Below are 27,117 nucleotides of genomic sequence, written 5' to 3' on the forward strand. Positions count from 1 at the left end.
TGATATCAGTCCTCTTTTTAAAGGAACCAAGCTGATGGAGAAGCTACAGCTGATGGACGCCGCTCTGAAGGCCATCCAGGCTGACGCTTCCATAGGTAAAGTCTCGGCACTGGTGGGGCTACAACTGATCGGGTTAAAAGGAATAGTTATGGAACAGTGGTCACATGTCACAGGAACCTGACAAGAAAATCACGTCATCTCTACTGTAGATGTGGTAACTGTGGGGCCCAGGGGCCACTACTATTGGGACCATGAATTGAGTCATGAAAGGTCCTTGAGTAACATGATATATCTGATGTTTCAGGCCAAGTACAGGGCGACATGCAGAGAGTGCTGACTGCCATCAGTAAAATGTCCGAACGCATAAAAAGGCTCGATAATGGTGAGTGTTCAGATATGAACTGATCGGAATGGAAAATGGCAAACCAAGCATCAATCACCCCCCAAAAGTAGGCTCCACAATGGTCTCATTGAGGTGATAATGTCCACTTCAGATTATGATGTTATGTCCTGGATATGATATCACCTACAGGTCATGATGTCACTTCCAGATTATGTCATCTCTAGGCCATGATGTTATTTGTAGGTCATGATGCCACCTCCAGGCCATGATGTCACCTGATGGTCATGACGTCATATCCAGGACATGATGTCCCCTACAGGTCACAATGTTCTTTCCTAGCCATGATGTCAATTGTAGATCATGATGTCACCTCCAAGTCTTGCTGTCTTCTCCCTGCCATGATGTCATCTGCTGGTCATGAGGTGATATCCAGGCCATGAGTTCACCTGCAGGTTGTGACGTCATATCCAGGCCATGATGTCACCTGCAGGTCGTGATGTTATTTGCTGATCATGATATCCTTTCCTTGTCATGGTATCATCTGAAGGTGAACACACATCACCAGATTATAATCTCCTCTCCGGTTCATGATGCCCTCTTCAGATTTCATCTCCAAGTTAGGTCATGATCTGATTTATCTTCTGACCATGATGTCCACTCCACCCACAATGACGACAATATGAGCCCTTTCCATTCCAATAGCTCGTAGTATTGCACAATTCCACCTGCTGAGCATGTGTAAATGGGCTCCCCATACCTCTTGGGCCCCTGTACAGCTGCAAAGGATGCACCAATGATATGTCCACCCCTGCCTCCTCAGGTCATGGTGGGCTCACGTAGGTCATACTATCCTAAGTCACACTGTCATTTCCAGCTCATGATGTCATCTCTCAATGACGCTGTTTGTTCTTCTTCATGAAGGGTCTGAAGACATCGTCTGTCCTTCTGGTTGGACTAAGAATCTGCTCAGCTGTTATCTTTACTCCACTGACAGAAGATCGTGGGAGGATTCCAAAAAAATCTGTGACGCCAAACAAGCTCACCTGGTTGTCATCAATTCTGAAGAAGAGCAGGTTAGTGCGGGAGATTTGTGGGAGGATGAATATGGGGACTGGTTCCAGAAGAAGGCTGCCTCACACACTCAGAGAGGGCCTCTGCTAGACACAATGGAGCTCAATCATTATTTTACATGGACCCAGTAAACTGAGCAGAAAGGGATCCACAAGGATCGCTCTCTATATCTGTAATGTGCCGAGGGGCAGAAGCCGTGGGCATGGTCTGCTTCTCTTGTGCCCCAGCACGCTATATGAAAAATGGGTCCTTGCTGGGTTTATGGACATGAACTATGGCGGTGGTACGCCTCTGCAGGCCGCATGATGCCGATAACCAAGTCATTGAGAGTCATATCTTCCACAAATGGTTCCGCATTTTCTCCCTGTTAAAGGGACCATTGTCCAGTATGGCCAGACTCAGCGTTAAGCTTTCTCCTGCCCGGGGCACTTACTTTGTCTCACATTCTATTATGTTCTGGCCTTTTTACCTTTAAGAGTTGCAATCTCCAGGGCTGTACTGAAGGCATTTAAACTCAAGGCCCGTCTTCACTTGGTAACTCAATCCAGGATGATCCGAAACTGCCCTCTAACCTTTTCTGGTGAACTTAAAGGAATCTTCTCTAGACGTTTGGATGCTCTTGTCCAACTGTTCAATACTTTAGTATTCCTTGCAAAACTTGCTGTTCTCTAACAAGGAGCTTAATGGCAAAATTCACAGCAGGTGATTAATCCATGAATCGCCCAATAAATGTCAGGGTTTCATTAGAATTGGTATTTGTCACGGGGTTCTTCTCCGATGTCACACAATCAACAGAGCGAGAGATGAGTCAAAAATCCAAAGAACATTTATTCCAAGCATTACAGAAGGTTCATAAAACAATCCACCACACAGAGGGTAAAATAGTCCAGGAACCCAGATATAGTCCAGTAACGGGATAAATGCCTGGGAGATGAGAGTCACAATCCTCCAGATGTCTCTTTTCCAGGATAGTCAGTTTCTAAAAGTCTCTCTGGGGTCCTGGCCGTATCATCAGCATCCAACCAAGGATGAATCTTACTGCTTTCTTGTCCTCCTCAGGCCTAATTCTTATATCCAGGGGTATACAAACAGGTTGGATGGTTTTCAGCCCCTACCATCCTTCTTTGGAACCGGAACAACAGGAGAGGCCCAAATGCTGTGAGATGGCTGAATAAACCCGAGTTGTTTCATCTCCTCCAGTTCGGTTTTTATCGTGCCTTGAACGTGTCACACTACGTATGGGGAAATACCAAACAAATGGCGAAAGGGATGGGAAACTCAGTGTCTAGGGTAGGGGGAGATGGTGACCCCTGACCAAGCCTAGCACTGGGCCCTGGCTTCCCTCACCACCCTAGATAGGATCTGCACCTATGCGCTGAGCTGGATACCTGACCCTGGCTGACCCTGAAATAGGCCCTAGGTAGGGAGCGGAAGGGATGAGCACTTAAGGCCCCTTTACACACTGAGACTTTCTAGCGATCCCACCAGCGATTCCAATCTGGCCGGGATCGCTACAAAGTCTCTGGTGAGCTGTCAAACAGGCAGACCTGGCCAACGACGCAACAGCGATCTGGACCTGCAGAACGACGTAGCTAGTCATTGGGGACGTTGTCAGACCTAAAACACACATCCGTGAAAACCACCGTGAAAACTGTCGGCAGACAGCAGACAGAGTAGCGCGATGAGAATGAACTCGGGTGAACTTCACCCGACTTCATTGTCATGCCGTGGCTCCGTCTGTGTGCCGTGTACTGATTAGCGGTCACCTGTGAAGGATTCACCGGTGACCGCTAATCCCCTGAGTGACTGAAGTGTCCCCCCCTCTCTCATACTCACTGATCCCCGATCACCGCCGCTCACTCTGCACCGGCGGCTTTTTCTAATTTGAAAAAGCCGGCCGCTCATTAAACAATCTCGTATTCCCTGCTTTCCCCACCCACCAGCGCCTATGATTGGTTGCAGTGAGACACGCCCCCACGCTGAGTGACAGGTGTCTCACTGCACCCAATCACAGCAGCCGGTGGGCGTGTCACTATGGAGTATAGAAATAAATAAATAAATAATTTTAAAAAACGGCGTGCGGTTCCCCCCAAATTTAATACCAGCCAGATAAAGCCATACGGCTGAACAGGGCCGTATTTACCATTAGGCACCCGTGGTCCGGTGCCTAGGGCGGCAGATTGTGAGGGGCGGCACCTTCTGGCAGCAAAAAAAAAAAAAAAAAAAAAAATTATTTTTTTTTTTTAATTTTTTTTACATTTTTTTTTTTGTGGCCGCCGAGCACAGGGAGCTGATTGACCCCGGAACTGCCGGCGCCTGCACTTCCGGGGTCACAGGCGCGCGCCAATCAGCTCCTTCCTCTGTGCTGCGTCCACTGCTGTGTGGACGTCACATGCAGAGCTCACAGCAGGACGCCGCGGAGGACGCCGTGATGGAAGCCGGTGTCAGAAGAGGATACTCACGTGAGCCAGGAAGATGGCGGCGGGCACTGGAGCAGGTAAGTGGATTCATAAGGAGCGTGGGAGTGTCTCTAATGCAGACCGGAGATCTGCGCATGCGGGGGGGGGGGGAGGCGGCAAAGGCAGATACTGGAGGGAGGCAGAGGCTGAGACTGGGGGGAGGCTGGAGGGAGGCAGAGGCTGAGACTGGGGGGAGGCTGGAGGGAGGCAGAGGCTGAGACTGGGGGGAGGCTGGAGGGAGGCAGAGGCTGAGACTGGAGGGAGGCAGTGGCTGAGACTGGGGGGAGGCTGGAGGGAGGCAGAGGCTGAGACTGGAGAGAGGCAGAGGCTGAGACTGGGGGGAGGTTGGAGGGAGGCAGAGGCTGAGACTGGAGGGAGGCAGAGGCTGAGACTGTGGGGAGGCTGGAGGGAGGCAGAGGCTGAGACTGGGGGAGGCTGGAGGGAGGCAGAGGCAGAGACTGGGGGGAGGCTGGAGGGAGGCAGAGACTGGGGGGAGGCTGGAGGGAGGCAGAGGCTGAGACTGGGGGGAGGCTGGAGAGAGGCAGAGGCTGAGACTGGGGGGAGGCTGGAGGGAGGCAGAGGCAGAGACTGGGGGGAGGCTGGAGGGAGGCAGAGGCTGAGACTGGGGCGAGACTGGAGGGAGGCAGAGGCAGAGACTGTGGGGAGGCTGGAGGGAGGCAGAGGCAGAGACTGGGGGGAGGCTGGAGGGAGGCAGAGGCAGAGACTGGGGGGAGGCTGGAGGGAGGCAGAGGCAGAGACTGGGGGGAGGCTGGAGGGAGGCAGAGGCAGAGACTGGGGGGAGGCTGGAGGGAGGCTGAGGCTGAGACTGGAGGGAGGCTGAGACTTGAGGGAGGCTGAGACTGGAGGGAGGCTGGAGGGAGGCTGAGGCGGAGACTGGGGCAGGCTGAGGCTGGGGGGAGGCAAAGGCTGAGACTGGGGAAGAGAGGCTGATGCTGAGGGAAGATAGAGGCTGATGCTGGGGGAGAGAGGCTGATGCTGGGGGAGTGGGAGAGAGGGGCTAATGCTAGAGACAGAGGACAAGGGATGAGGGATAGTGCAATGACAAAATCGATTGGGTGGGGGGAGTGTAAGGACTCAGAATAAGAGGGGGCAGCATTGGGAGCTCATTGTGAAGAAGGGGCAGCATGTGTGGGATCAGTATGGAGTGGAGCAATGTAGGGGAGTCAATATCAAGAGTGGGGTAGTGTGTGTGTGTGGGGGGTCTCAGCATAAGCATTAGTGTGGTGGTCTTAGCATGAGTGGGGCAACATGAAGGTCTCATTATGGAAAAGAGGAAGGCAGCATTAGGAGCTCATGGAGAGGGACAGCATGTATGGGACATTGTGAGAAGGGGGCAGCATGCATGGGACACTGAGGAGGGGGCAGCATGCATGAGACATTGTGAGGAGGGGGAAGCATGCATGGGACATTGTGAGAAGGGGGCAGCATGCATGGGACACTGAGGAGGGGGCAGCATGCATGAGACATTGTGAGGAGGGAGCAGCATGCATGGGACATTGTGAGGAAGGAGCAGCATGCATGGGACATTGTGAGGAGGGAGCATCAAGCATGAGACATTGTGCGGAGGGAGCAGCATGCATGGGACATTGTGAGGAGGGAGCAGCATGCATGGGACATTGTGACGAGGGAGCAGCATGCATGGGACATTGTGAGGCGGGAGCAGCATACATGAGACATTGTGAGGAGGGGGCAGCATGCATGAGACATTGTGAGAAGGGGGCAGCATGCATGGGACACTGTGAGGAGGGGGCAGCATGCATGAGACATTGTGAGGAGGGAGCAGCATTCATGGGACATTGTGAGGAGGGAGCAGCATGCATGGGACATTGTGAGGAGGGGCAGCATGCATGGGACATTGTGAGGAGGGAGTAGCATGCATGGGACATTGTGAAGAGGGGGAAGCATGCATGCATGGGACATTGTGAGGAGAGAGCAGCATGCATGGGACATTGTTAGGAGGGGGCAGCATGCATGGGACATTGTGAGGAGGGAGCAGCATGCATGGGACATTGTGAGGAGGGGGCAGCATGCATGGGACATTGTGAGGAGAGAGCAGCATGCATGTGACATTGTTAGGAGGGGGAAGCATGCATGGGACATTGTGAGGAGGGGGCAGCATGCATGGGACATTGTGAGGAGGGGGCAGCATGCAAGGGACATTGTGAGGAGGGGGCAGCATGCAAGGGACATTGTGAGGAGGGAGCAGCATGCATGGGACATTGTGAGGAGGGGGCAGCATGCATGGGACATTGTGAGGAGGGGGCAGCATGCAAGGGACATTGTGAGGAGGGGGCAGCATTCATGGGACATTGTGAGGAGGGGGCAGCATGCATGGGACATTGTGAGGAGGGGGCAGCAAGCATGGGACATTGTGAGGAGGGAGCAGCATGCATGGGACATTGTGACGAGGGAGCAGCATGCATGGGACATTGTGAGGAGGGGGCAGCATGCATGGGACATTGTGAGGAGGGGGCAGCATGCATGGGACATTGTGAGGAGGGGGCAGCATGCATGGGACACTGTGAGGAGGGGGCAGCATGCATGGGACATTGTGAGGAGGGGGCAGCATGCATGGGACATTGTGAGGAGGGGGCAGCATGCAAGGGACATTGTGAGGAGGGGGCAGCATTCATGGGACATTGTGAGGAGGGGGCAGCATGCATGGGACATTGTGAGGAGGGGGCAGCAAGCATGGGACATTGTGAGGAGGGAGCAGCATGCATGGGACATTGTGACGAGGGAGCAGCATGCATGGGACATTGTGAGGAGGGGGCAGCATGCATGGGACATTGTGAGGAGGGGGCAGCATGCATGGGACATTGTCCTCACATCATGTTGCTCCCTCCTCACAATGTACAGATCATATTTCATAATCGAGGAAGGTGTGGTGCATATACAGTAGTTTATAAGGGAGGGCAGTGTGGTGTTTATTAGGGGCAGTGTCACAGTCACAGTATATAAGTGGGGACGGTGTGGTGGGAATATTTTATACTCATGCTATATTTTGATGTGCCTGTGGTGATCCCCACTGGGGGGGAGGGGTTCGTTTCTTATTGATACTTTTTAAAGTGTGCTACAGAGTAGATCTGCCTTAAACAGATGTCGTGTGCGAAAACTCAGTTTTACGTTGTCACTATGGGGCGCGACCACTTAAAGTGCCTAGGGCAGCATGAAGGCAAAATACAGCCCTGCGGCTGAAGGCTGGTATTCTCAGGATGGGGAGCTCCACGTTATGGGGAGCCCCCCAGCCTAACAATATCAGTCAGCAGCCACCTAGAATGGCCGCATACATTAGATGCGACAGTTCTGGGACTGTACCCGGCTCTTCCCGATTTGCCCTGGTGCGTTGGCAAATCGGGGTAATAAGGAGTTATTGTCAGCCCATAGCTGACAATAAGTCCTAGATTAATCATGTCAGGCGTCTCCCCGAGATTCCTTCCATGATTAATCTGTAAGTGACAGTAAATAAACACACACACCCAAAAAATCCTTTATTAGAAATAAAAAACACAAACATATACCCTGGTTCACCAATTTAATAAGCCCGAAAAAGCCCTCCATGTCCGGCGGAATCCAGGATGGTCCAGCGTCGCTTCCAGCTCTGCTGCATGCAGGTGACAGGAGCAGCAGAATACACAGCCGCTCCTGTCAGCTCCACGCAGCTAATGAAGAGAGCCGCGTGATCGGCTGAGCTGTCACTGAGGTTACCTGGATCCAGCGGTGGATGCAGCGGTGGCCGCGGGTAACCTCAGTGACAGCTCAGCTGATCGCGATACTAACCTCAGTTGCTGCGTGGAGCTGACCGGAGCGGCGGTGAGTAGCGCGATCAGCTGAGCTGTCACTGAGGTTACCCGCGGCCACCGCTGCATCCACCGCTGGATCCAGGTAACCTCAGTGACAGCTCAGCCGATCCCGCGGCTCTCTTCATTTGCTGCGTGGAGCTGACAGGAGCGGCGGTGTCTTCTGCTGCTCCGGTCACCTCCATGCAGCAGAGCTGGAAGCGACGCTGGACCATCCTGGATTACGCCGGACATGGAGGGCTTTTTCGGGCTTATTAAATTGGTGATGAGGGAATGTGTTTGTGTTTTTTTTTTCTAATAAAGGATTTTTTCGGGTGTGTGTGTTTAGTTACTGTAATTTACAGATTAATCATGGAAGGTTTCTCGGGGAGACGCCTGACATGATTAATCTAGGATTTAGTGGCAGCTATGGGCTGCCAATAACTCCTTATTACCCCGATTTGCCAACGCACCAGGGCAAATTGGGAAGAGCTGGGTACAGTCCCAGAACAGTCGCATATAATGTATGCGGCCATTCTGGGTGGCTGCTGACTGATATTGTTAGGCTGGGGGGCTCCCCATAACGTGGAGCTCCCCATCCTGAGAATACCAGCCTTCAGCCGTATGGCTTTATCTGGCTGGTATTAAATTTGGGGGGAACCGCACGCCGTTTTTTTTAATTATTTATTTCTTTATTTCTATACTCCATAGTGATACGCCCACCGGCTGCTGTGATTGGGTGCAGTGAGACACCTGTCACTCAGCGTGGGGGCGTGTCTCACTGCAACCAATCATAGGCGCCTGTGGGCGGGGAAAGCAGGGAATACGAGATTGTTTAATGAGCGGCCGGCTTTTTCAAATTAGAAAAAGCCGCCGGAGCAGTGTGAACGCCGTGCAGCGCCGGTGATCGGGGAACGGTGAGTATGAGAGAGGGGGGGACACTTCAGTCACTCGTGGGATTAGCGGTCACCGGTGAATCCTTCACAGGTGACTGCCAATCAGTACACGGCACACAGACAGAGCCGCAGCATGACAATGAATTCGGGTGAAGTTCACCCGAGTTCATTCTTATCCCGCTACTCTGTCTTCCGACATGTAGTAACGACATTTTCCTTCACACACGGACATTTCTCGGAAGATCAAATAACACGCACGTGTGCCTTTAAACATAAAAAAACATATGTGCACGTTTGGTCGTATCTCCGGTATGTACGGAAACGGACCAAACACGCACGTTTTAAACGGATGTGTTGCAGGCCTAAAGCAGCTTTTTGAAAGGGAAGTCGCTAACGAAGTCGCTGTAAAGTCCTTTTACACACTGAGACTTTGCTGCGCAGCGGGAAACAAAGGACCAAAGAATGGTCCTGAACGATTTGTAGCGATCACAACTTCACAGCGGGGGCCAGGAGCTGATGCGTGTCACACACTGCAATGTCGCTGGGGGGGCCGTTATTACCTCACAGCGGGGGCCAGGAGCTGATGCGTGTCACACACTGCAATGTCGCTGGGGGGGCCGCTATTACCTCACAGCGGGGGCCAGGAGCTGATGCGTGTCACACACTGCAATGTCGCTGGGGGGTCGCTATTACCTCACAGCGGGGCCAGGAGCTGATGCGTGTCACACACTGCAATGTCGCTGGGGGGGCCGCTATTACCTCACAGCGGGGCCAGGAGCTGATGTGTGTCACACACTGCAATGTCGCTGGGGGGGTCGCTATTACCTCACAGCAGGGGCCAGGAGCTGATGTGTGTCACACACTGCAATGTCGCTGGGGAGGTCGCTATTACCTCACAGCGGGGGCCAGGAGCTGATGTGTGTCACACACTGCAATGTCGCTGGGGAGGTCGCTATTACCTCACAGCGGGGGCCAGGAGCTGATGCGTGTCACACACTGCAATGTCGCTGGGGAGGTCGCTATTACCTCACAGCGGGGGCCAGGAGCTGATGCGTGTCACACACTGCAATGTCGCTGGGGGGTCGCTATTACCTCACAGCGGGGGCCAGGAGCTGATGCGTGTCACACACTGCAATGTCGCTGGGGAGGTCGCTATTACCTCACAGTGGGGCCAGGAGCTGATGTGTGTCACACACTGCAATGTCGCTGGGGAGGTCGCTATTACCTCACAGCGGGGGCCAGGTCACTGATGCGTGTCACACACTGCAATGTCGCTGGGGAGGTCGCTATTACCTCACAGCGGGGGCCAGGAGCTGATGTGTGTCACACACTGCAATGTCGCTGGGGGGGTCGCTATTACCTCACAGCGGGGGCCAGAAGCTGATGCGTGTCACACACTGCAATGTCGCTGGGGAGGTCGCTATTACCTCACAGCGGGGCCAGGAGCTGATGCGTGTCACACACTGCAATGTCGCTGGGGGGGTCGCTATTACCTCACAGCGGGGGCCAGGAGCTGATGCGTGTCACACACTGCAATGTCGCTGGGGGGGTCGCTATTACCTCACAGCGGGGGCCAGAAGCTGATGCGTGTCACACACTGCAATGTCGCTGGGGAGGTCGCTATTACCTCACAGCGGGGGCCAGGAGCTGATGCGTGTCACACACTGCAATGTCGCTGGGGAGGTCGCTATTACCTCACAGCGGGGCCAGGAGCTGATGCGTGTCACACACTGCAATGTCGCTGGGGGGGGCCGCTATTACCTCACAGCGGGGCCAGGAGCTGATGTGTGTCACACACTGCAATGTTGCTGGGGGGGTCGCTATTACCTCACAGCGGGGCCAGGAGCTGATGTGTGTCACACACTGCAATGTCGCTGGGGAAGTCGCTATTACCTCACAGCGGGGCCAGGAGCTGATGCGTGTCACACACTGCAATGTCGCTGGGGAGGTCGCTATTACCTCACAGCGGGGGCCAGGAGCTGATGCGTGTCACACACTGCAATGTCGCTGGGGAGGTCGCTATTACCTCACAGCGGGGGCCAGGAGCTGATGTGTGTCACACACTGCAATGTCGCTGGGGAGGTCGCTATTACCTCACAGCGGGGGCCAGGAGCTGATGCGTGTCACACACTGCAATGTCGCTGGGGGGTCGCTATTACCTCACAGCGGGGGCCAGGAGCTGATGCGTGTCACACACTGCAATGTCGCTGGGGAGGTCGCTATTACCTCACAGCGGGGGCCAGGAGCTGATGTGTGTCACACACTGCAATGTCGCTGGGGGGGTCGCTATTACCTCACAGCGGGGCCAGGAGCTGATGTGTGTCACACACTGCAATGTCGCTGGGGAGGTCGCTATTACCTCACAGCGGGGGCCAGGAGCTGATGCGTGTCACACACTGCAATGTCGCTGGGGGGTCGCTATTACCTCACAGCGGGGGCCAGGAGCTGATGTGTGTCACACACTGCAATGTCGCTGGGGAGGTCGCTATTACCTCACAGCGGGGGCCAGGAGCTGATGTGTGTCACACACTGCAATGTCGCTGGGGAGGTCGCTATTACCTCACAGCGGGGGCCAGGAGCTGATGTGTGTCACACACTGCAATGTCGCTGGGGGGGTCGCTATTACCTCACAGCGGGGGCCAGGTCGCTGATGCGTGTCACACACTGCAATGTCGCTGGGGAGGTCGCTATTACCTCACAGCGGAGGCCAGGAGCTGATGCGTGTCACACACTGCAATGTCGCTGGGGGGTCGCTATTACCTCACAGCGGGGGCCAGGAGCTGATGCGTGTCACACACTGCAATGTCGCTGGGGAAGTCGCTATTACCTCACAGCGGGGGCCAGGAGCTGATGTGTGTCACACACTGCAATGTCGCTGGGGAGGTCGCTATTACCTCACAGCGGGGGCCAGGAGCTGATGCGTGTCACACACTGCAATGTCGCTGGGGAGGTCTCTATTACCTCACAGCGGGGCCAGGAGCTGATGTGTGTCACACACTGCAATGTTGCTGGGGGGGTCGCTATTACCTCACAGCGGGGGCCAGGAGCTGATGTGTGTCACACGCTGCAATGTCGCTGGGGGGGTCGCTATTACCTCACAGCGGGGGCCAGAAGCTGATGCGTGTCACACACTGCAATGTCGCTGGGGGGGTCGCTATTACCTCACAGCGGGGGCCAGAAGCTGATGCGTGTCACACACTGCAATGTCGCTGGGGAGGTCGCTATTACCTCACAGCGGGGCCAGGAGCTGATGCGTGTCACACACTGCAATGTCGTTGGGGGGGGGGTCGCTATTACCTCACAGCGGGGGCCAGGAGCTGATGCGTGTCACACACTGCAATGTCGCTGGGGAGGTCGCTATTACCTCACAGCGGGGGCCAGGAGCTGATGCATGTCACACACTGCAATGCCGCTGGGGGGTCGCTATTACCTCACAGCGGGGGCCAGGAGCTGATGCATGTCACACACTGCAATGTCGCTGGGGGGTCGCTATTACCTCACAGCGGGGCCAGGAGCTGATGCATGTCACACGCTGCAATGTCGCTGGGGGGGGGGTCGCTATTACCTCACAGCGGGGGCCAGGAGCTGATGCGTGTCACACACTGCAATGTCGCTGGGGAGGTCGCTATTACCTCACAGCGGGGCCAGGAGCTGATGCGTGTCACACACTGCAATGTCGCTGGGGAGGTCGCTATTACCTCACAGCGGGGGCCAGGAGCTGATGCGTGTCACACACTGCAATGTCGCTGGGGAAGTCGCTATTACCTCACAGCGGGGCCAGGAGCTGATGCGTGTCACACACTGCAATGTCGCTGAGGGGGTCGCTATTACCTCACAGCGGGGGCCAGGAGCTGATGCGTGTCACACGCTGCAATGTCGCTGGGGAGGTCGCTATTACCTCACAGCGGGGGCCAAGAGCTGATGCGTGTCACACACTGCAATGTCGCTGGGGGGGTCGCTATTACCTCACAGCGGGGGCCAGGTCGCTGATGCGTGTCACACACTGCAATGTCGCTGGGGAGGTCGCTATTACCTCACAGCGGGGGCCAGGAGCTGATGTGTGTCACACACTGCAATGTCGCTGGGGGGTCGCTATTACCTCACAGCGGGGGCCAGGAGCTGATGCGTGTCACACACTGCAATGTCGCTGGGGGGGCCGCTATTACCTCACAGCGGGGGCCAGGAGCTGATGCGTGTCACACGCTGCAATGTCGCTGGGGGGGGTCGCTATTACCTCACAGCGGGGGCCAGGAGCTGATGCGTGTCACACGCTGCAATGTCGCTGGGGGGTCGCTATTACCTCACAGCGGGGGCCAGGAGCTGATGCGTGTCACACACTGCAATGTCGCTGGGGAGGTCGCTATTACCTCACAGCGGGGCCAGGAGCTGATGTGTGTCACACACTGCAATGTCGCTGGGGGGGGTCGCTATTACCTCACAGCGGGGGCCAGGAGCTGATGTGTGTCACACACTGCAATGTCGCTGGGGGGTCGCTATTACCTCACAGCGGGGGCCAGGAGCTGATGCGTGTCACACACTGCAATGTCGCTGGGGGGGTCGCTATTACCTCACAGCGGGGCCAGGAGCTGATGCGTGTCACACACTGCAATGTCGCTGGGGGGGTCGCTATTACCTCACAGCGGGGGCCAGGAGCTGATGTGTGTCACACACTGCAATGTCGCTGGGGAGGTCGCTATTACCTCACAGCGGGGGCCAGGAGCTGATGCGTGTCACACACTGCAATGTCGCTGGGGGGGTCGCTATTACCTCACAGCGGGGGCCAGGAGCTGATGTGTGTCACACACTGCAATGTCGCTGGGGGGGTCGCTATTACCTCACAGCGGGGGCCAGGAGCTGATACGTGTCACACACTGCAATGTCGCTGGGGGGGTCGCTATTACCTCACAGCGGGGCCAGGAGCTGATGTGTGTCACACACTGCAATGTCGCTGGGGGGGTCGCTATTACCTCACAGCGGGGGCCAGGAGCTGATGCGTGTCACACACTGCAATGTCGCTGGGGGGGTCGCTATTACCTCACAGCGGGGGCCAGGAGCTGATGCGTGTCACACACTGCAATGTCGCTGGGGGGGTCGCTATTACCTCACAGCGGGGGCCAGGAGCTGATGTGTGTCACACACTGCAATGTCGCTGGGGGGGTCACTATTACCTCACAGCGGGAGCCAGGAGCTGATACGTGTCACACACTGCAATGTCGCTGGGGGGGTCGCTATTACCTCACAGCGGGGCCAGGAGCTGATGTGTGTCACACACTGCAATGTCGCTGGGGGGGTCGCTATTACCTCACAGCGGGGGCCAGGTCGCTGATGTGTGTCACACACTGCAATGTCGCTGGGGGGGTCGCTATTACCTCACAGCGGGGGCCAGGAGCTGATGCGTGTCACACACTGCAATGTCGCTGGGGAGGTCGCTATTACCTCACAGCGGGGGCCAGGAGCTGATGCGTGTCACACACTGCAATGTCGCTGGGGGGGCCGCTATTACCTCACAGCAGGGGCCAGGAGCTGATGTGTGTCACACACTGCAATGTCGCTGGGGAGGTCGCTATTACCTCACAGCGGGGCCAGGAGCTGATGCGTGTCACACACTGCAATGTCGCTGGGGGGTCGCTATTACCTCACAGCGGGGGCCAGGAGCTGATGCGTGTCACACACTGCAATGTCGCTGGGGAGGTCGCTATTACCTCACAGCGGGGGCCAGGAGCTGATGCGTGTCACACACTGCAATGTCGCTGAGGAGGTCGCTATTACCTCACAGCGGGGGCCAGGAGCTGATGCGTGTCACACGCTGCAATGTCGCTGGGGGGGCCGCTATTACCTCACAGCGGGGGCCAGGAGCTGATGCGTGTCACACACTGCAATGTCGCTGGGGGGTCGCTATTACCTCACAGCGGGGGCCAGGAGCTGATGCGTGTCACACACTGCAATGTCGCTGGGGGGGGTCGCTATTACCTCACAGCGGGGGCCAGGAGCTGATGTGTGTCACACACTGCAATGTCGCTGGGGAGGTCGCTATTACCTCACAGCGGGGGCCAGGAGCTGATGTGTGTCACACACTGCAATGTCGCTGGGGGGGCCGCTATTACCTCACAGCGGGGGCCAGGAGGTGATGTGTGTCACACACTGCAATGTCGCTGGGGGGCCGCTATTACCTCACAGCGGGGGCCAGGAGGTGATGTGTGTCACACACTGCAATGTCGCTGGGGGGGCCGCTATTACCTCACAGCGGGGGCCAGGAGCTGATGCGTGTCACACATTGCAATGTCGCTGGGGAGGTCGCTATTACCTCACAGCGGGGCCTGGTACTGATGCGTGTCACACACTGCAATGTCGCTGGGGGGGTCGCTATTACCTCACAGCGGGGGCCAGGAGCTGATGCGTGTCACACACTGCAATGTCGCTGGGGGGGTCGCTATTACCTCACAGCGGGGGCCAGGAGCTGATGCGTGTCACACACTGCAATGTCGCTGGGGAGGTCGCTATTACCTCACAGCGGGGGCCAGGAGCTGATGCGTGTCACACACTGCAATGTCGCTGGGGGGGGTCGCTATTACCTCACAGCGGGGGCAGGAGCTGATGTGTGTCACACACTGCAATGTCGCTGGGGGGTCGCTATTACCTCACAGCGGGGGCCAGGAGCTGATGCATGTCACACACTGCAATGTAGCTGAGGAGGTCGCTATTACCTCACAGCGGGGCCAGGAGCTGATGCGTGTCACACACTGCAATGAAGCTGGGGAGGTCGCTATTACCTCACAGCGGGGGCCAGGAGCTGATGCGTGTCACACACTGCAATGAAGCTGGGGAGGTCGCTATTACCTCACAGCGGGGGCCAGGAGCTGATGCGTGTCACACACTGCAATGTCGCTGGGGAGGTCGCTATTACCTCACAGCGGGGCCAGGAGCTGATGTGTGTCACACACTGCAATGTCGCTGGGGGGGTCGCTATTACCTCACAGCGGAGGCCAGGAGCTGATGCGTGTCACACACTGCAATGTCGCTGGGGAGGTCGCTATTACCTCACAGCGGGGCCAGGAGCTGATGTGTGTCACACACTGCAATGTCGCTGGGGGGGTCGCTATTACCTCACAGTGGGGCCAGGAGCTGATGCGTGTCACACACTGCAATGTCGCTGGGGAGGTCGCTATTACCTCACAGCGGGGGCCAGGAGCTGATGCGTGTCACACACTGCAATGTCGCTGGGGGGTTGCTATTACCTCACAGCGGGGGCCAGGAGCTGATGCGTGTCACACACTGCAATGTCGCTGGGGGGTCGCTATTACCTCACAGCGGGGGCCAGGAGCTGATGCGTGTCACACACTGCAATGTCGCTGAGGAGGTCGCCATTACCTCACAGCGGGGGCCAGGAGCTGATGCGTGTCACACACTGCAATGTCGCTGAGGAGGTCGCTATTACCTCACAGCGGGGCCAGGAGCTGATGTGTGTCACACACTGCAATGTCGCTGGGGAGGTCGCTATTACCTCACAGCGGGGGCCAGGTCGCTGATGCGTGTCACACACTGCAATGTCGCTGGGGAGGTCGCCATTACCTCACAGCGGGAGCCAGGAGCTGATGCGTGTCACACACTGCAATGTCGCTGGGGAGGTCGCTATTACCTCACAGCGGGGCCAGGAGCTGATGCGTGTCACACACTGCAATGTCGCTGGGGGGGTCGCTATTACCTCACAGCGGGGCCAGGAGCTGATGCGTGTCACACACTGCAATGTCGCTGGGGAGGTCGCTATTACCTCACAGCGGGGGCCAGGAGGTGATGTGTGTCACACACTGCAATGTCGCTGGGGAGGTCGCTATTACCTCACAGCGGGGGCCAGGTCGCTGATGCGTGTCACACACTGCAATGTCGCTGGGGAGGTCGCCATTACCTCACAGCGGGAGCCAGGAGCTGATGCGTGTCACACACTGCAATGTCGCTGGGGAGGTCGCTATTACCTCACAGCGGGGGCCAGGAGCTGATGCGTGTCACACACTGCAATGTCGCTGGGGGGGTCGCTATTACCTCACAGCGGGGCCAGGAGCTGATGCGTGTCACACACTGCAATGTCGCTGGGGAGGTCGCTATTACCTCACAGCGGGGCCAGGAGCTGATGCGTGTCACACACTGCAATGTCGCTGGGGAGGTCGCTATTACCTCACAGCGGGGCCAGGAGCTGATGTGTGTCACACACTGCAATGTCGCTGGGGAGGTCGCTATTACCTCACAGCGGGGCCAGGAGCTGATGCGTGTCACACGCTGCAATGTCGCTGGGGAGGTCGCTATTACCTCACAGCGGGGGCCAGGAGCTGATGCGTGTCACACACTGCAATGTCGCTGGGGGGGTCGCTATTACCTCACAGCGGGGGCCAGGAGCTGATGCGTGTCACACACTGCAATGTCGCTGGGGGGGTCGCTATTACCTCACAGCGGGGCCAGGAGCTGATGCGTGTCACACGCTGCAATGTCGCTGGGGGGTCGCTATTACCTCACAGCGGGGGCCAGGAGCTGATGCGTGTCACACACTGCAATGTCGCTGGGGAGGTCGCTATTACCTCACAGCGGGGGCCAGGAGCTGATGCGTGTCACACACTGCAATGTCGCTGGGGGGTCGCTATTACCTCACAGCGGGGGCCAGGAGCTGATGTGTGTCACACGCTGCAATGTCGCTGGGGAGGTCGCTATTACCTCACAGCGGGGGCCAGGAGCTGATGTGTGTCACACACTGCAATGTCGCTGGGGGGTCGCTATTACCTCACAGCGGGGGCCAGGAGCTGATGTGTGTCACACACTGCAATGTCGCTGGGGAGGTCGCTATTACCTCACAGCGGGGGCCAGGAGCTGATGTGTGTCACACACTGCAATGTCGCTGGGGAGGTCGCTATTACCTCACAGCGGGGGCCAGGAGCTGATGTGTGTCACACACTGCAATGTTGCTGGGGGGGTCGCTATTACCTCACAGCGGGGGCCAGGAGCTGATGTGTGTCACACACTGCAATGTCGCTGGGGGGGTCGCTATTACCTCACAGCGGGGGCCAGGAGCTGATGCGTGTCACACACTGCAATGTCGCTGGGGAGGTCGCTATTACCTCACAGCGGGGGCCAGGAGCTGATGCGTGTCACACACTGCAATGTCGCTGGGGGGGTCGCTATTACCTCACAGCGGGGGCCAGGAGCTGATGCATGTCACACACTGCAATGTCGCTGGGGAGGTCGCTATTACATCACAGCGGGGCCCGGAGCTGATGTGTGTCACACACTGCAATGTCGCTGGGGAGGTCGCTATTACCTCACAGCGGGGGCCAGGAGCTGATGTGTGTCACACACTGCAATGTCGCTGGGGAGGTCGCTATTACCTCACAGCGGGGGCCAGGAGCTGATGCGTGTCACACACTGCAATGTCGCTGGGGGGGTCTCTATTACCTCACAGCGGGGCCAGGAGCTGATGCGTGTCACACACTGCAATGTCGCTGGGGGGTCGCTATTACCTCACAGCGGGGGCCAGGAGCTGATGTGTGTCACACACTGCAATGTCGCTGGGGAGGTCGCTATTACCTCACAGCGGGGGTCAGGAGCTGATGCGTGTCACACACTGCAATGTCGCTGGGGAGGTCGCTATTACCTCACAGCGGGGGCCAGGAGCTGATGTGTGTCACACACTGCAATGTCGCTGGGGGGGTCGCTATTACCTCACAGCGGGGGCCAGGAGCTGATGTGTGTCACACACTGCAATGTCGCTGGGGGGGTCGCTATTACCTCACAGCGGGGGCCAGGAGCTGATGTGTGTCACACACTGCAATGTCGCTGGGGGGGTCACTATTACCTCACAGCGGGGCCAGGAGCTGATGTGTGTCACACACTGCAATGTCGCTGGGGGGGTCGCTATTACCTCACAGCGGGGCCAGGAGCTGATGCGTGTCACACACTGCAATGTCGCTGGGGGGGTCGCTATTACCTCACAGCGGGGGCCAGGAGCTGATGTGTGTCACACACTGCAATGTCGCTGGGGGGGTCGCTATTACATCACAGCGGGGGCCAGGAGCTGATGTGTGTCACACACTGCAATGTCGCTGGGGGGGTCGCTATTACATCACAGCGGGGGCCAGGAGCTGATGTGTGTCACACACTGCAATGTCGCTGGGGGGGTCGCTATTACCTCACAGCGGGGGCCAGGAGCTGATGTGTGTCACACGCTGCAATGTCGCTGGGGAGGTCGCTATTACCTCACAGCGGGGGCCAGGAGCTGATGTGTGTCACACACTGCAATGTCGCTGGGGGGGTCGCTATTACCTCACAGCGGGGGCCAGGAGCTGATGTGTGTCACACACTGCAATGTCGCTGGGGGGTCGCTATTACCTCACAGCGGGGCCAGGAGCTGATGCGTGTCACACTGCAATGTTGCTGGGGGGTCGCTATTACCTCACAGCGGGGGCCAGGAGCTGATGTGTGTCACACACTGCAATGTCGCTGGGGGGGTCGCTATTACATCACAGCGGGGGCCAGGAGCTGATGTGTGTCACACACTGCAATGTCGCTGGGGGGGTCGCTATTACCTCACAGCGGGGGCCAGGAGCTGATGTGTGTCACACACTGCAATGTCGCTGGGGGGGTCGCTATTACCTCACAGCGGGGGCCAGGAGCTGATGCATGTCACACACTGCAATGTCGCTGGGGAGGTCGCTATTACCTCACAGCGGGGCCAGGAGCTGATGAGTGTCACACACTGCAATGTCGCTGGGGGGGTCGCTATTACCTCACAGCGGGGGCCAGGAGCTGATGTGTGTCACACACTGCAATGTCGCTGGGGGGGTCGCTATTACCTCACAGCGGGGGCCAGGAGCTGATGCGTGTCACACACTGCAATGTCGCTGGGGGGGTCGCTATTACCTCACAGCGGGGGCCAGGAGCTGATGCGTGTCACACACTGCAATGTCGCTGGGGAGGTCGCTATTACCTCACAGCGGGGGCCAGGAGCTGATGTGTGTCACACACTGCAATGTCGCTGGGGAGGTCGCTATTACCTCACAGCGGGGGCCAGGAGCTGATGTGTGTCACACACTGCAATGTCGCTGGGGGGGTCGCTATTACCTCACAGCGGGGGCCAGGAGCTGATGTGTGTCACACACTGCAATGTCGCTGGGGGGTCGCTATTACCTCACAGCGGGGGCCAGGAGCTGATGCGTGTCACATACTGCAATGTCGCTGGGGAGGTCGCTATTACCTCACAGCGGGGGCCAGGAGCTGATGCGTGTCACACACTGCAATGTCGCTGGGGGGGCCGTTATTACCTCACAGCGGGGCCAGGAGCTGATGTGTGTCACACACTGCAATGTCGCTGGGGGGGCCGTTATTACCTCACAGCGGGGCCAGGAGCTGATGTGTGTCACACACTGCAATGTCGCTGGGGGGGTCGCTATTACCTCACAGCAGGGGCCAGAAGCTGATGCATGTCACACACTGCAATGTCGCTGGGGAGGTCGCTATTACCTCACAGCGGGGGCCAGGAGCTGATGTGTGTCACACACTGCAATGTCGCTGGGGAAGTCGCTATTACCTCACAGCGGGGGCCAGGAGCTGATGCGTGTCACACACTGCAATGTCGCTGGGGGGTCGCTATTACCTCACAGCGGGGCCAGGAGCTGATGCGTGTCACACACTGCAATGTCGCTGGGGGGTCGCTATTACCTCACAGCGGAGGCCAGGAGCTGATGCGTGTCACACACTGCAATGTCGCTGGGGAGGTCGCTATTACCTCACAGCGGGGGCCAGGAGCTGATGTGTGTCACACACTGCAATGTCGCTGGGGGGGTCGCTATTACCTCACAGCGGGGGCCAGGAGCTGATGTGTGTCACACACTGCAATGTCGCTGGGGGGTCGCTATTACCTCACAGCGGGGCCAGGAGCTGATGCGTGTCACACTGCAATGTTGCTGGGGGGTCGCTATTACCTCACAGCGGGGGCCAGGAGCTGATGTGTGTCACACACTGCAATGTCGCTGGGGGGGTCGCTATTACATCACAGCGGGGGCCAGGAGCTGATGTGTGTCACACACTGCAATGTCGCTGGGGGGGTCGCTATTACCTCACAGCGGGGGCCAGGAGCTGATGTGTGTCACACGCTGCAATGTCGCTGGGGAGGTCGCTATTACCTCACAGCGGGGGCCAGGAGCTGATGTGTGTCACACACTGCAATGTCGCTGGGGGGGTCGCTATTACCTCACAGCGGGGGCCAGGAGCTGATGTGTGTCACACACTGCAATGTCGCTGGGGGGTCGCTATTACCTCACAGCGGGGGCCAGGAGCTGATGTGTGTCACACACTGCAATGTCGCTGGGGGGGTCGCTATTACCTCACAGCGGGGGCCAGGAGCTGATGCGTGTCACACGCTGCAATGTCGCTGGGGAGGTCGCCATTACCTCACAGCGGGGGCAGGAGCTGATGCGTGTCACACACTGCAATGTCGCTGGGGAGGTCGCTATTACCTCACAGCGGGGCCAGGAGCTGATGCGTGTCACACACTGCAATGTCGCTGGGGGGGTCGCTATTACCTCACAGCGGGGGCCAGGAGCTGATGTGTGTCACACACTGCAATGTCGCTGGGGGGGCCGCTATTACCTCACAGCGGGGGCCAGGAGCTGATGCGTGTCACATACTGCAATGTCGCTGGGGAGGTCGCTATTACCTCACAGCGGGGGCCAGGAGCTGATGCGTGTCACACACTGCAATGTCGCTGGGGAGGTCGCTATTACCTCACAGCGGGGCCAGGAGCTGATGCATGTCACACACTGCAATGTCGCTGGGGAGGTCGCTATTACCTCACAGCGGGGGCCAGGAGCTGATGCGTGTCACACACTGCAATGTCGCTGGGGGGGCCGTTATTACCTCACAGCGGGGCCAGGAGCTGATGTGTGTCACACACTGCAATGTCGCTGGGGGGGTCGCTATTACCTCACAGCAGGGGCCAGAAGCTGATGCATGTCACACACTGCAATGTCGCTGGGGGGGTCGCTATTACCTCACAGCAGGGGCCAGAAGCTGATGCATGTCACACACTGCAATGTCGCTGGGGAGGTCGCTATTACCTCACAGCGGGGGCCAGGAGCTGATGTGTGTCACACACTGCAATGTCGCTGGGGAAGTCGCTATTACCTCACAGCGGGGGCCAGGAGCTGATGCATGTCACACACTGCAATGTCGCTGGGGGGGGTCGCTATTACCTCACAGCAGGGGCCAGGAGCTGATGTGTGTCACACACTGCAATGTCGCTGGGGGGGGGTCGCTATTACCTCACAGCGGGGGCCAGGAGCTGATGCGTGTCACACACTGCAATGTCGCTGGGGGGTCGCTATTACCTCACAGCGGGGGCAGGAGCTGATGCGTGTCACACGCTGCAATGTCGCTGGGGGGTCGCTATTACCTCACAGCGGGGGCCAGGAGCTGATGCGTGTCACACACTGCAATGTCGCTGGGGGGGTCGCTATTACCTCACAGTGGGGCCAGGAGCTGATGCGTGTCACACACTGCAATGTCGCTGGGGGGGTCGCTATTACCTCACAGCGGGGCCAGGAGCTGATGTGTGTCACACACTGCAATGTCGCTGGGGGGGTCGCTATTACCTCACAGCGGGGGCCAGGAGCTGATGTGTGTCACACACTGCAATGTCGCTGGGGAGGTCGCTATTACCTCACAGCGGGGGCCAGGAGCTGATGTGTGTCACACACTGCAATGTCGCTGGGGGGGTCGCTATTACCTCACAGCGGGGGCCAGGAGCTGATGTGTGTCACACACTGCAATGTCGCTGGGGGGGTCGCTATTACCTCACAGCGGGGGCCAGGAGCTGATGTGTGTCACACACTGCAATGAAGCTGGGGAGGTCGCTATTACCTCACAGCGGGGGCCAGGAGCTGATGCGTGTCACACACTGCAATGTCGCTGGGGAAGTCGCTATTACCTCACAGCGGGGGCCAGGAGCTGATGCGTGTCACACACTGCAATGTCGCTGGGGGGGGTCGCTATTACATCACAGCGGGGGCCAGGAGCTGATGCGTGTCACACACTGCAATGTCGCTGGGGGGGTCGCTATTACCTCACAGCGGGGCCAGGAGCTGATGTGTGTCACACACTGCAATGTCGCTGGGGAAGTCGCTATTACCTCACAGCGGGGCCAGGAGCTGATGCGTGTCACACACTGCAATGTCGCTGGGGAAGTCGCTATTACCTCACAGCGGGGGCCAGGAGCTGATGTGTGTCACACACTGCAATGTCGCTGGGGGGGCCGTTATTACCTCACAGCGGGGGCCAGGAGCTGATGTGTGTCACACACTGCAATGTCGCTGGGGAGGTCGCTATTACCTCACAGCGGGGGCCAGGAGCTGATGTGTGTCACACACTGCAATGTCGCTGGGGGGGTCGCTATTACCTCACAGCGGGGGCCAGGAGCTGATGCGTGTCACACACTGCAATGTCGCTGGGGAGGTCGCTATTACCTCACAGCGGGGGCCAGGAGCTGATGCGTGTCACACACTGCAATGTCGCTGGGGGGGTCGCTATTACCTCACAGCGGGGGCCAGGAGCTGATGCGTGTCACACACTGCAATGTCGCTGGGGAGGTCGCTATTACCTCACAGCGGGGGCCAGGAGCTGATGTGTGTCACACACTGCAATGTCGCTGGGGGGGTCGCTATTACCTCACAGCGGGGCCAGGAGCTGATGTGTGTCACACACTGCAATGTCGCTGGGGAAGTCGCTATTACCTCACAGCGGGGGCCAGGAGCTGATGCGTGTCACACACTGCAATGTCGCTGGGGAAGTCGCTATTACCTCACAGCGGGGGCCAGGAGCTGATGTGTGTCACACACTGCAATGTCGCTGGGGAAGTCGCTATTACCTCACAGCGGGGGCCAGGAGCTGATGCGTGTCACACACTGCAATGTCGCTGGGGGGTCGCTATTACCTCACAGCGGGGGCCAGGAGCTGATGCGTGTCACACACTGCAATGTCGCTGGGGGGGTCGCTATTACCTCACAGCGGGGGCCAGGAGCTGGTGCGTGTCACACACTGAAATGTCGCTGGGGAAGTCGCTATTACCTCACAGCGGGGGCCAGGAGCTGATGCGTGTCACACACTGCAATGTCGCTGGGGAGGTCGCTATTACCTCACAGCGGGGGCCAGGAGCTGATGCATGTCACACACTGCAATGTCGCTGGGGAGGTCGCTATTACCTCACAGCGGGGGCCAGGAGCTGATGTGTGTCACACACTGCAATGTCGCTGGGGAAGTCTCTATTACCTCACAGCGGGGGCCAGGAGCTGATGCGTGTCACACACTGCAATGTCGCTGGGGGGTCGCTATTACCTCACAGCGGGGCCAGGAGCTGATGCGTGTCACACACTGCAATGTCGCTGGGGAGGTCGCTATTACCTCACAGCGGGGGCCAGGAGCTGATGCGTGTCACACACTGCAATGTCGCTGGGGGGTCGCTATTACCTCACAGCGGGGCCAGGAGCTGATGCGTGTCACACACTGCAATGTCGCTGGGGAGGTCGCTATTACCTCACAGCGGGGGCCAGGAGGTGATGTGTGTCACACACTGCAATGTCGCTGGGGAGGTCGCTATTACCTCACAGCGGGGGCCAGGTCGCTGATGCGTGTCACACACTGCAATGTCGCTGGGGAGGTCGCCATTACCTCACAGCGGGAGCCAGGAGCTGATGTGTGTCACACACTGCAATGTCGCTGGGGAGGTCGCTATTACCTCACAGCGGGGGCCAGGAGCTGATGCGTGTCACACACTGCAATGTCGCTGGGGAGGTCGCTATTACCTCACAGCGGGGGCCAGGAGCTGATGCGTGTCACACACTGCAATGTCGCTGGGGGGGGTCGCTATTACCTCACAGCGGGGGCCAGGAGCTGATGCGTGTCACACACTGCAATGTCGCTGGGGAGGTCGCTATTACCTCACAGCGGGGGCCAGGAGCTGATGCGTGTCACACACTGCAATGTCGCTGGGGGGTCGCTATTACCTCACAGCGGGGGCCAGGAGCTGATGCGTGTCACACACTGCAATGTCGCTGGGGGGGTCGCTATTACCTCACAGCGGGGCCAGGAGCTGATGCGTGTCACACGCTGCAATGTCGCTGGGGGGTCGCTATTACCTCACAGCGGGGGCCAGGAGCTGATGCGTGTCACACACTGCAATGTCGCTGGGGAGGTCGCTATTACCTCACAGCGGGGGCCAGGAGCTGATGCGTGTCACACACTGCAATGTCGCTGGGGGGTCGCTATTACCTCACAGCGGGGGCCAGGAGCTGATGTGTGTCACACGCTGCAATGTCGCTGGGGAGGTCGCTATTACCTCACAGCGGGGGCCAGGAGCTGATGCGTGTCACACACTGCAATGTCGCTGGGGGGGGCGCTATTACCTCACAGCGGGGGCAGGAGCTGATGTGTGTCACACACTGCAATGTCGCTGGGGAGGTCGCCATTACCTCACAGCGGGGGCAGGAGCTGATGCGTGTCACACACTGCAATGTCGCTGGGGAGGTCGCTATTACCTCACAGCGGGGGCCAGGAGCTGATGTGTGTCACACACTGCAATGTCGCTGGGGGGGTCGCTATTACCTCACAGCGGGGCCAGGAGCTGATGCGTGTCACACACTGCAATGTCGCTGGGGAGGTCGCTATTACCTCACAGCGGGGCCAGGAGCTGATGTGTGTCACACACTGCAATGTTGCTGGGGGGGTCGCTATTACCTCACAGCGGGGGCCAGGAGCTGATGTGTGTCACACACTGCAATGTCGCTGGGGGGGTCGCTATTACCTCACAGCGGGGGCCAGGAGCTGATGCGTGTCACACACTGCAATGTCGCTGGGGAGGTCGCTATTACCTCACAGCGGGGGCCAGGAGCTGATGTGTGTCACACACTGCAATGTCGCTGGGGGGGTCGCTATTACCTCACAGCGGGGGCCAGGAGCTGATGCATGTCACACACTGCAATGTCGCTGGGGAGGTCGCTATTACCTCACAGCGGGGCCAGGAGCTGATGCGTGTCACACACTGCAATGTCGCTGGGGGGGTCGCTATTACATCACAGCGGGGCCCGGAGCTGATGTGTGTCACACACTGCAATGTCGCTGGGGAGGTCGCTATTACCTCACAGCGGGGGCCAGGAGCTGATGTGTGTCACACACTGCAATGTCGCTGGGGAGGTCGCTATTACCTCACAGCGGGGGCCAGGAGCTGATGTGTGTCACACACTGCAATGTCGCTGGGGGGGTCTCTATTACCTCACAGCGGGGCCAGGAGCTGATGCGTGTCACACACTGCAATGTCGCTGGGGGGTCGCTATTACCTCACAGCGGGGGCCAGGAGCTGATGTGTGTCACACACTGCAATGTCGCTGGGGAGGTCGCTATTACCTCACAGCGGGGGTCAGGAGCTGATGCGTGTCACACACTGCAATGTCGCTGGGGAGGTCGCTATTACCTCACAGCGGGGGCCAGGAGCTGATGTGTGTCACACACTGCAATGTCGCTGGGGGGGTCGCTATTACCTCACAGCGGGGGCCAGGAGCTGATGTGTGTCACACACTGCAATGTCGCTGGGGGGGTCACTATTACCTCACAGCGGGGGCCAGGAGCTGATGTGTGTCTGTGAAGCCCCACAGGTGTTGTGTCGGTGCATTACCTTCAGGGACTCCACGTAGCTGGTTCTGGTCACAGGTAGGGAATCTTCGGTTTTGATCGTGACGCCACTCTCAGTATTGCGGTCAGTGGGGACCGCCACTGCAGGTTAGGGGACGCCTGGGGCTGATGGTGGGTGCAGTCGGATGTAGTAGCCTCCTGAGAGTGAGGCAAGCCCCAGGGCCCTGTGTAGGTTTGTAGTACCACAAGTCGCAGAATGACTCACACAGGCAGAACTGTCTTTCAAGGGCTTTACTCACATTTGATGGCAGGGTGAGTAGCCCGGGCGTAGCTGGGATGAACCAGATGGGAACCAAGTATCCTTCAGGCTGACTTTATGAGGGTGACTACTGACTCGCCTTCCTTAGCCCTTGGTGGTTTGGGGCGACCCCGACTTTGAGTCCCTATGGGAGTCACCCAGGGAAGATGCTGCAGCCTCTCTCCCCCTTTTGTTTGCCGTTTGCTTGTTCCCCGGACCAGGCCACTCCAGCTGCTTGCCTCCTGTGACCTATGGGCCCTCACTGCGGTTACGTGGCTGCGGCTTTTGTGGTGTTGTGGTGTGGGCTTTGAGAGCCCCACACCGGCAGGTTTAGCAGAAGAAAGCTGGATCTATCTTCGCTTCGGGATCTGCCGCCCGGTTGGGCCTGGTGCTCTCTAGCAGTCTCCTTACTTCCCACTCCGTGCTTTCTCTCTAGCTGAAGCTGGCTTTCAGGTAGCACTCCTAGTTGACCGTTCTCCCCCGTCAGTAGCCACTGCGCGGGCGCTGTTAGACAGCATCAACCCCACAGGTCTGCTCCTCACTGAGCCCTATGGAGTTCTGCTCTAACTGACTCACTGCCCCTCCTCTCCTGTTC

At 58.0% G+C, this 27,117-nt stretch overlaps 1 protein-coding gene across 1 annotated transcript in view; it reads left to right on the forward strand.

Moving 5' to 3' along the window:
- LOC142302206 (asialoglycoprotein receptor 1-like) overlaps positions 1 to 27,117 on the forward strand; it is a 90,579-nt gene that overhangs the window by 17,957 nt on the left and 45,505 nt on the right. Inside the window, exons 3-5 of the mRNA XM_075343300.1 lie at positions 24 to 95; positions 305 to 382; positions 1,265 to 1,416. Coding sequence (XP_075199415.1) covers positions 24 to 95; positions 305 to 382; positions 1,265 to 1,416 — 302 coding nt within the window. The remainder of the gene's footprint in view (positions 1 to 23; positions 96 to 304; positions 383 to 1,264; positions 1,417 to 27,117) is intronic.

This window comes from Anomaloglossus baeobatrachus, chromosome 4, assembly GCF_048569485.1.
Source record: "Anomaloglossus baeobatrachus isolate aAnoBae1 chromosome 4, aAnoBae1.hap1, whole genome shotgun sequence".
Classification (NCBI taxonomy): Eukaryota; Metazoa; Chordata; class Amphibia; order Anura; family Aromobatidae; genus Anomaloglossus; species Anomaloglossus baeobatrachus.